General features: G+C 31.5%; 2 protein-coding genes and 1 pseudogene across 2 annotated transcripts in view; all 3 read left to right on the forward strand.

Moving 5' to 3' along the window:
* The first annotated feature begins 505 nt into the window (after positions 1 to 505).
* LOC108752541 (odorant receptor 4-like) lies at positions 506 to 3,247 on the forward strand. The gene is made up of 5 exons (XM_018493394.1): positions 506 to 1,296; positions 1,689 to 1,788; positions 1,960 to 2,070; positions 2,163 to 2,334; positions 3,141 to 3,247. Exons 1-5 carry the CDS (start codon positions 506 to 508, stop codon positions 3,245 to 3,247), a joined length of 1,281 nt encoding a protein of 426 aa, XP_018348896.1.
* A 677-nt stretch (positions 3,248 to 3,924) lies between these two features.
* On the forward strand, positions 3,925 to 6,721 carry LOC108752409 (annotated as a pseudogene).
* A 2,876-nt stretch (positions 6,722 to 9,597) lies between these two features.
* The window catches only part of LOC108752410, a 2,103-nt gene continuing 739 nt past the window's right edge, over positions 9,598 to 10,961 (forward strand). The window contains exons 1-2 of the mRNA XM_018493210.1: positions 9,598 to 10,481; positions 10,700 to 10,808. Coding sequence (XP_018348712.1) covers positions 9,598 to 10,481; positions 10,700 to 10,808 — 993 coding nt within the window. The remainder of the gene's footprint in view (positions 10,482 to 10,699; positions 10,809 to 10,961) is intronic.

Below are 10,961 nucleotides of genomic sequence, written 5' to 3' on the forward strand. Positions count from 1 at the left end.
TCAACGAACTCTTTACTGTAAAGGTAATGTATGTATAAAATAGTATTTCAATATATTGTATTTTTGTACAATATATTTTGTAGCACATAAAATGTAGCACATAAAATGACACTTCACCTTATCCTTTTACATTCGTGAGTTTAAATTTTATAATGTTATGCGTCACATGGCGAATCTTCTCTTTATCTGTCAATATTGAGTTTATTTGATAATTTCGTCAACCCTTTTCGTGTAACCCCGTCATTATGCGCAGACGTTTAATGCACGCAAGCGCGCTTTACACTTTCTGCTCTTACCACAAAAAGAGAGACTACCTATCAACACATCTGTCCAGTTATATTATAACGTTCAGTCTCAACTAACCATCTGTCACTTGTAAACCCCAAAACGCTACAACATTAGCAAAAATTCATAGTGTCTGGAAAATAACTATATAAACTCAAAATTTGCGGTCGAGAATTCAATTAATCGTGAAAAAAGAAAAAAATATTGAGTGAAGCTAATAATGAAAAGCTCATCAATGACGAGCAAACACGATAAAGACTTCAATTACGCCGTACATGTGACTCACATTATTCTGCGATTAATCGGCGCGTGGCCGAGTCTCAATGACGCTTCCAACATGGAAAGAATTGCGACTCGTTTCCAAAACGTCATTTGTCACTTTTTATTCGGATTTATAATTGTGCCGAGTCTTCTACGAGTATTTCTAAAGGAATACGAATTTAAACGTAGAGTCAGACTGCTTGCGCCGATTGTAAATTGTTCGATGGGTTGGATGAAGTATTTCCTGATCCTGAACCACGTAAAAGAAATTCAATCTTGCCTGAATCGGGCGCGTCAGGATTGGAGTGATACGGTAAATGGAAGTGATCGGAAAGCGATGTTGTCTACAGCGAGAGTAGGACGAAAGTTTGCGATTTTTTCTGCCGTCTTCATGTATACCGGCGGACTAGGTTATCGAATACTTATACCACTTTCGAAGGGTCGTATGCTTACACCGGAGAACATCACGGTGAGAGCATTGGCATTGCCGAGTTACTTCATTAAGTTTAATGGACAAGTGTCACCAGCGTACGAGATCGTCTTTACCCTGCAAGCCTTTGCAGGATTAATTACCTATTCGACAGGAGTTGGTGCGGCCAGCTTGGCAGCATTTTTCATCATGCACATTTGTGGACAATTAAGTGTTATAATGGGCAAACTGCAGAATCTCAACAACATATCAAATTCTAACGATCGAGCTGTCGCGATATTGTTGGCTGATATCGTACAGCATCAAATAAAAGTGAAAAGGTGAGTCTACAAAAATATATGAACAGGGAAAGTGTTATCTAAACGCCTTATTTCGTTAAATAAATAATTACAAATTATAGTTGATGTAGGTAATCAAATCAGCATATCATTATTGTATTTGTAATTCTTTCATATTATGTTTATATTAGAAAAAAAATTATCAAGATGTTTAAATTAAAATTACAAAAACTGAAACATTGTAATTATTACAGTTATTAAACAAACATTAAATTTTTATTTAAGTATTAGTATTTTAATATATTAAATACACTATATTATTTATTAAATTTATTTTATTACAGTGTAATACTTTCTATACAAAATTGAATAAATCATTAAATAGACGTTTATAAATAAAAAATTATTAAATAGACAAATTGTTTCATTTACAGTTTTCTAACACAAGTAGAGGCAACTATGCGATATGTATGGTTAGTGGAAATAATGGGTTCTTGTCTACTTTTATGCCTTTCAGGGTATTATATTATTATGGTAATAACTACAAATTTTTTCTGAAAAGCTTTTATTCATGCGTAATAATTTGACAATTAATTTTTATATGAAAATGAAGATAGCATTTAAATCAAATAAAAAAATTAAAAAAAATTAAAAATAAATTATTTCAAAAATAAATTTCGTATATTGCAATTGTTAACCTCATAGGAATGGCAAAATAATGATTCGACGGCTATGTTAACTATGTCTGTGATGCTTACATCTTTCATCTTTTCGATTTTTACCTACTGTTATGTGGGTCAACGATTGACAGATCAGGTAGCAAGTGTTCATATTTACTTGCTATAAGTTAGGCATCAACATTTTCATAAATATTCTTTACAAAATATATACTTACTTAATTATAACAGAGCATCAAAGTTGGATTAATGACATCCACGACAAATTGGTATCATCTTCAATACAGAAGAGCCCGTTCTTTAATACTAATAATGGCAGTTTCCAATATTCCGGCAAAAATTTCAGCAGGCAGAATGATAGACATATCTCTACCTACTTTCAGTAATGTAAGTATAAAAGCTTGTTTTATTTTATTTGCAAGCAGTGAAGTGTTGCCTGTTCTATTATTTCACAGATCATTAAAACATCGATGGCGTACTTTAATATGCTCCTAAAATTTGCGTAATTTTGACGAAATAATTATCATAATAGTACAGTACTAGATATTAATCTGTAATTGACGCTATCTTTGAAACAAATAACAAAATGAAAGATTAATTGTTTTATTGTAATCCTATACTTATAACAACTATTGTAAAAAAATCAAACAACTTTTTGACATATTTTACTTTCACTTATAATTTATAATTTTTTAATTAACTTTTATTTAAAAAATTACATGATTCCTAATTTTGAAAATCAAGTACATTATTATGTTAAACTTGACTTAATTAATAATTTGTGTAATTTCGTTGATTCAATATAACCATCGATCTACGACCCATGACTTGACACAAAGTAGACATTTATACTTTTGCTAAAGGCCGTCTCGTGTGCATCGATACTATTCCATAAATACTATTCCATAATTATCTTTTGTCAACAAAAAATTGTTCGCACGCAATCATTTGTTCTGAACTTTGGACTGCGCCGACAGAACCATTGTGATAACGGCGGTAATTCTCACAGACGTGAGAACGTGCATAATACAAATTAAGTTTTGTTGTACTTTCATCTGTTAGCTGCGATTGTACGTCTGTTTCATAAACAACGTAAGAAAAAGAAGAAGAAGAATAGATTTTCTTTGGTTCATCCATATACATGCTCTGAGTAAACGAATTTACGGAATTTCAATTAGAAAAATGATATTAGGTACACACATCATGTAGGTGCACAAATTGATCATGGAAGTGATCGGTGTGTGGTAAAATGTGAACAAATTCGGAAAATGAACGAAACATCTCAGAGGATCCCGTTTACGAGATCGTATTTTTGATATGGTGACTGGCGTCGTAATACACATCATATCAACCATCGTCTGCGACATTACTGCGTTATTCACCATGCACGCTTGCGGACAATACAAAATGTTGATCATCTAGCTGGAGAACTTGCACAAGAAAACAAATGATCAAAACGCGCTTATACATAAACGAATTTTCATATCAATGAACTCTTTACGGTAAAGATAATGTATGTATAGAATAATATTACAATATATTTTTGTACTTGCATGACATTCTATTGATGTACACAGTAATATGCAGCATATAAAACGACACTTGACCTTACCCTTTCACATTCGTGAGTTTAAATTTTACAATGTCATGCGTCACATAACGAAACTTCTCTTTATCCGTCAATATTGCGTTTATTCGATAATTTCGTCAACCCCTTTCGTGTAACCCCGTCATTATGCGCAGACGTTTAATGCACGCAAGCGCGCTTTATACTTTCTGCTCTTACCACAGAAAGGGAGACTACCTATCAACACATCTGTCCAGTTATGTTATAACGTTTAGTCTCGCTTAACCATCTGTCACTTATAAACCCCAAACGCTACAACATTAACAAAAATTCTTAGTGTCTGGAAAGTAACAATATAAACTCAAAATTTGCGGTCGAGAATTCAATTAAGCGTGAAAAAAAAAGAAATATTGACTGAAGCTAATAATGAAAAGCTCATCAACGACGAGCAAACACGATAAAGACTTCAATTACGCCGTACATGTGACTCGCATTATTCTGCGATCAATCGGCGCGTGGCCGAATCCCAATGACGCTTCCAACATGGAAAGAATTGCGACCCGCTTCCAAAACGTCATTTGTCATTTTTTATTCGGATTTATCATTCTGCCCAGTCTTCTACGAGTATTTCTAAAGGAATACGAATTTAAACGTAGAGTCAGACTGCTTGCGCCGATTGTGAATTGTTCGATGGGTTGGATGAAGTATTTCCTAATCCTGAACAACGCAAAGGAAATTCAATCTTGCCTGAATCGGGCGCGTCAGGATTGGAGCGATACAGTAAATGAAAGTGATCGAAAAGCGATGCTGTCTACAGCGAGAGTAGGACGAAAGTTCGCGATTTTTTCTGCCGTCTTCATGTATACTGGCGGATTAGGTTATCGAATACTTATACCACTTTCGAAGGGTCGTATGCTCACACCGGAGAACATCACGGTGAGAGCATTGGCATTGCCGAGTTACTTCATTAAGTTTGATGGACAAGTGTCACCAGCGTACGAGATCGTCTTTACTCTGCAAGCCTTTGCAGGATTAATTACCTATTCGACAAGAATCGGTGCGGCCGGCTTGGCTGCATTTTTCATCATGCACGTTTGTGGACAATTAAGCGTTATAATGGGCAAACTTCAGAATCTCGACAACATATCGAATTCTAACGATCGAGCTGTCGCGATATTGTTGGCTGATATCGTACAGCATCAAATAAAAGTGAAAAGGTGAGACAAAAATATGTAAAAAGAGGAAGTGTTATCTAAACGCCTTATTTCGTTAAATAAATAATTACAAATTGTAGTTGATAATCAAATTAGCATATCATTATTGTAGTTGTATTTCTTTCATATTATAACTATATTAGAAAAAAAATTATCAAAATGTTTAAATTAAAATTACAAAAACTGAACTAATACATTGTAATTATTACAGTTATAAAACAAACATTAAACTATAATTTTATTTAAGTATTAATATTAAAATATATTAAATATACTATTTATTTATTAAATATATTCTATTACGGTGTAATACTTTAAATACAAAATTGAATAAATCATTAAATGAACGTTCATAAATCTTAAATTATTAAATAGATAAATTGTTTCATTTACAGTTTTCTAACACAAGTAGAGGCAACTATGCGATATGTATGGTTAGTGGAAATAATGGGCTCTAGTCTACTCTTATGTCTTTCAGGGTATTATATTATTATGGTAATAACTACAAATTTTTTCTGAAAAGCTTTTATTCAGGCGTAATAATTTGACAATTAATTTTTACATGAAAATTAAGACTGATAGTATTTAAATCAAATTAAAAATTTAAAAGAATTAAAAATAAATTATTAGCTTCGTGTATTGCAATTATTAACCTCATAGGAATGGCAAAATAATGATTCGACGGCTATGTTAACTATGTCTGTGATGCTTACATCTTTCATCTTTTCCATTTTTACCTACTGTTATGTGGGTCAACGATTGACAGATCAGGTAGCAAGTGTTTATATTTACTTGCAATAAGTTAGGCACCAACATTTTTATAAACATTTTTTTTTTAATATATACTTACTTAATTATAACAGAGCATCAAGGTTGGATTAATGACGTCCACGACAAATTGGTATCATCTTCAATACAGAAGAGCCCGTTCTTTAATACTAATAATGGCAGTTTCCAATATTCCGGCAAAAATTTCAGCAGGCAGAATGATAGACATATCTCTACCTACTTTCAGTAACGTAAGTATAAAAGCTTATTTTATTTTATGTGCAAGCAGTGAATTGTTGCATGTTTCATTATTTCACAGATCGTTAAAACATCGATGGCGTACTTTAATATGCTCTTAAAATTTGCATAATTTTGACGAAATAATTGTCATAATAGTACAATACTCGATATTAATCTGTAATTGACGCTATCTTTTAAACAAATAACAAGATAAAAGATTGATCGTTTTATTATAATCCTATACTTATTACAACTATTGTAAAAAATCAAACAACTTTTTGATATATTTTACATTCACTTAAGATTTATAATTTTTTAATTAACTTTCATTAACAAAATTACATGATTTCTAATTTTGAAAATCGAGTACATCATTATGTTAAACTTGATTTAATTAATAATTTGTGTAATTACGTTGATTCAATATAGTCCTCTGCGATCCATGATTTGACAGAAGGCAGACATTTGTATTTTTGCTAAAGGCCGTCTCGTGTGAATCGATACTATTCCATAATTATCTTCTGTGGACAAAAAATAGCGCGCACGCAATTGTTCGTTTCAAACTTTAAACTGTGCTGTGACAGAACCACTGTGGTAACGACGGTTATTCACGCAGACGCGAGAACGTGCATAATACCAATCAATTTTTGTTGTACTTTTGTCTATTAGTTGCGATTATACGTCAGTTTCATAATCAATGTAAAAAGAAGAAGGAGAAAGATTTTCTCCGGTTCATCCATATGCATGCACAGATGGAATTACAAAAATGATATTAGGTACACCATGTAGGTGCACAAATTGATCAGTGATCGGTGCGTGGTCAAATGTGAACAAATCCGAAAAATGGACAAAACTTTTTAGAGGATCCAGCTTACTAAATCGTTTTTTCGATGCGTATGATGACTGGTGTCGTAATACACATCATATCAACCAGCGTTTGCGGTATCACGGCATTATTTACCATGCACGCTTGCAGACAATTCAAAATGTTGATCATCTAGCTGGAGAACTTGCACAAGAAAACAAATGATCAAAACGCGCTATTATTAAAAAATTGACAGCGATTGTCGTGAATCACATAAAGATACGTAAATAAGTAGTTGAGTTATTTATTACTCGTTTCCCACTAATTAAAAATTTTTTTTTAGGTTTTCAATTTGTCTTAAAAAATAAAAATTTTATATTTAAATGCTATGAATTTCGTTTGTGATGCTTTTTGCAATAAACTATCTATTTGTTGGAAATTAAATTTAGAAAAATTCTAGGTAAATTTAATCCTTGAATTATTTGTTAGCCATATATAATTAAATATTTTTATTAAATATGTTAAATTTAAAAATTTCTTATATACAATACGAAAACTTACGGTGATACATATTTGAATAATGGCAAATTCTAGATTTTTACATCAGATAGCAGAAATATGTTGTTTTGAAGTTGTTGGAAATACTTTAATGTCTTTTAGGATACGTGTTAATGATACGCAACAGCAGTGCATTTGCATTAACATCTTATATTTTTCTTTAATAGAATATACTAATCTCTTTCATACTCGTTGCTTTTAATTTTTAAATAGTAATATATGCAGTTAAATAACAATACATTTTTTAGGGATGAGAATTGAATGACATACTATTTTCTGTAATATATTGCTTAATACATGTATCTTTTACAATATTTTGTCAATATTTTGATATTATATTACATTAGGAAACTTTATTATAATTAGTCAAGTAGGGTACATAGGTGATAAAAAAATATGGAGGTATAAAAATTATTACTAATCGAAAAAGTACATAAAAATATAATATAGTATTATAAAAAGTAATAACATGCATTTATTATAAATAAATAACATGCTTAAAAAGAGAATAATATACATAAGGGAAGTAAAATTTTAGTAACAAGATGCTAATACTATACTGTACTTGTTGCATTTCGTATAATAAGGGAATAAAGTAAGTATATTTGTTACATGATCGATTGGTATTACTTGCCCAATAAAGAAGCTCGTTATCTTAATTATCTCCATGATCAGATACTCTACGAAACTCACGGCGGGTGAAGTGATCGATTTTTCTTTCACCAGCTTCCTCGCTGTAAGCAATTTCTTGTCCGCTTATATTATTCACACTATAACAATAAGAAAAGTTTCTGTAAGATTCACATGTTTAAAATATCATGTAAGAATTATTTCTTGATAAATATTTTATATTTACATATAATTTTTAAAAATATTCATTTATTGATAAATATAATATCATTCCACGGTAATTATTCCTTTTCATAAACATCTTTTTATAAACGATTATTTGTATAAACGCTTTATGCAAGTAACTTTTATTAATTTTCAGATTATTATAACATATGCGATGGAATATTTAAACTTGCTGCGTCAGTTGCTCTGTATTTGAGCTAATACATCATATACGAAAGAACTTGTCACATTATGCTGAATAAGTTTTTGTAATCTTTTTCGAAATCTCAAAAATAGTCTCCGTAAATTCAATTTCGTATTTAATCTTTAGATTTTTACTAACCCGAAATCTGATATCTCTTTTCACATGTATACAAAATATAAAACAATACAGGTAACACAAGGGCAAAGAGTAATATAGCAAAGAACTTTAATTTAAATCAAATAAAATTCAAATAATAATTACAAAGGACAAAACATACGTTTCGACTCCACTCGAGTTATTCTAAATATTGCGGTAAACATATTCAAACCTCGCTATAAACCAAATATATATATAATATTACAAAACTCGTCATAAGCCTAAAATACGTATTCTTCATTTTGTGTAGTGCCCTGCGAGTCAATTATATAAAAAATCAAAGTAGTATCAGAATATAGAATATTACTTTCTTACTACTTTGATTTCCGATATAATTGAATCGCAGCGCACTACACAAAATGAAGAATACGTATTTTAGACTTATAACGAATTTTGTAATATTATATATATTTTTTATTTATAGCAATGTTTGAATATGTATATCAAAATGTTTTGTCCGTTGTAATTATTATATAAATATTATGATTTAAATTAAAGTTCTTTGCTGGCTCTTTGCCCTTCTTTTGCCTATATTGTTTTATACTTACAAAACCTTATTATTATTTATTAATTTTATAAAAATTAACTTAAGTATCAACTATTAGTAAAGTTATTAATAAAATATATAAACCATATATATGTGAGTATATACATATAACAGTGTACAGAATAATATTTGAACCACCGTTTGCCGCAAATAAAATTCTGTAACAGTAACCGTAAGACGTAAATTTAAATCGATGAGCCAATCAGGATATTGCTTTAGATCTACCTAATTTAACAGAAATAGAAATAGCAACAAATTTATCTATAACGTAAATTTCGACTGGTTGAAATTTGTCTTAAGTTTACTGCTATTTTCGTTAGATTACGTAACTCTAAAGCTTGATTGACGCATTGGCTTAAGTTTATATCTTATGGTTATTGTTACAGAAATTTTGTCTGCCGTAGCGCTTAGAGCCCGTATAGCGAACTTCAAAGCACAATTCATTCTTTTTCTACTGAATATATTTTTCTTCCTGCCAAATATTGTAAAGACCAAACCACGCGTTTGTTAGCCTGCAAATGACATTTTTTCTTTCTCCATAATTTTCTATAACCGGATCTAGTCTATATATAACACTGTATTGTCTCCTTCGTAGTGTCTACTAACATGACAGGTATTATAAAATGCACCTTTCAGGAAACAAAACGGTTGTTGAAGCACTACGAACTCTTTTCAGATAATCGTACAAAGTTTTCCGCTACTCGCTTAGAAAATCTCTGCATAAATCCCTTTTTTTCTTCCATGGATTTACAAAGTGGCGCAAGCGCAAATCATGTCGATGATGAGCTTGAAGCCTTACTACTGTCAGTACGTACCAATCACTCGTACTGCGATAATGGAGAGTCTACCTCGATATCTTGATGTTCGCAACAAGTCCAAACCGTACAATCAGAATTATAAGAATGATTTTCGAATTAATTTGCAACTAAATATCTGGATCATGAAAATAATCGGCACGTGGCCGCTGACACAATCCTCGATTGAGATGCTGTGGTATAGGATGCTGAATGTAATCTGCTACATATTGCTGGCTTTACTCCTAATTCCCAGTGGCATATACATCGTCCTGGAGATCAAGGATTTCTACAATCAGTTGAAGCTTGGTAGCGCTCTTACATTCTTCTTCATGGCCGTATTGAAATACTGCGCTTTGCTTTTGCGCGAAAATGACATTCGCAAATGTGTCGATTATATTAAGAGTGATTGGAAAAACGTGAGATACATAGATGAAAGAAGAATCATGCTGGAGAACGCAAACTTTGGCCGTCGGCTGGTTGTCATCTGCAGCGTCCTCATGTACGGTGGCGTCACGTTTTATTTCGTGGCGGTGCCACTGACTCGCGCGAGGATCAAAGAGGAGGGTACCAATCTCACTTATCGCAGACTGGTGTTTCCAGTGCCCAGTGTGATTGTCGATGCTCGTCGTAGTCCGGTTAATGAGATTTTCTATTTCATCCAGTTATTTGCTGGCTTTATCGCCCACAACGTCACGGTGGCTGCGTGTAGCTTGGCAGTTCTCCTCGCAATGCATGCATGTGGACAGTTGCAGGTGCTCGTGTCCTGGATAAACCATTTAGTCGATGGTCGAGAGGGCGTCAACGACACCACGAACGAGAGATTAGCTAAAATAATACAATTACACATGCGTATCTTGAAGTAAGTATGAACTTCGGACGTATTGAAATATTGCATATGCATTGTTTGTTAAAAGTTGAGATATCAAAAATTAAATTATGTCAACAATTAAGTAATGTATTATGCATAAACAGAATATACATGTGTGTACTTATATATATATGTATATAATAAGAGATTTGTCATAAAATATACACTTATAAATTTTATAAAGAAGAAATTGTTCTATCCGTTTTTAGCTTTATATCTCTAATCGAGGAATTGTTGCATGAGATATCTTTAGTGGAAGTTGTGGGCTGTACGTTAAATATATGTTTTCTTGGATATTATTGCATGATGGTATATATCTGTTTAATAAAATAAGTTTAATTTAATGTAATATATTGCTATTAATAATAAATGCTAAATGATTTATAATATAATAAATTCATAAATTCTTATATTATTAAAATAATAATATAGCATATATATCAATATCAATTAACAATGTATCAAAAAATT

The sequence above is a fragment of the Trachymyrmex septentrionalis genome, unplaced genomic scaffold, assembly GCF_001594115.1.
Source record: "Trachymyrmex septentrionalis isolate Tsep2-gDNA-1 unplaced genomic scaffold, Tsep1.0 scaffold60, whole genome shotgun sequence".
Classification (NCBI taxonomy): domain Eukaryota; kingdom Metazoa; phylum Arthropoda; class Insecta; order Hymenoptera; family Formicidae; genus Trachymyrmex; species Trachymyrmex septentrionalis.

Bases quoted from the DNA above. Each gene is read 5' to 3' on its own strand.
- LOC108752541 (XM_018493394.1), top strand. From the start codon at position 506: ATGAAAAGCTCATCAATGACGAGCAAACACGATAAAGACTTCAATTAC. The intron at 1,789-1,959 runs GTAATAACTACA...TTAACCTCATAG, and splicing joins CAGGGTATTATATTATTATG to GAATGGCAAAATAATGATTC. The intron at 2,335-3,140 runs GTTTTATTTTAT...CACATCATGTAG, and splicing joins TAATGTAAGTATAAAAGCTT to GTGCACAAATTGATCATGGA.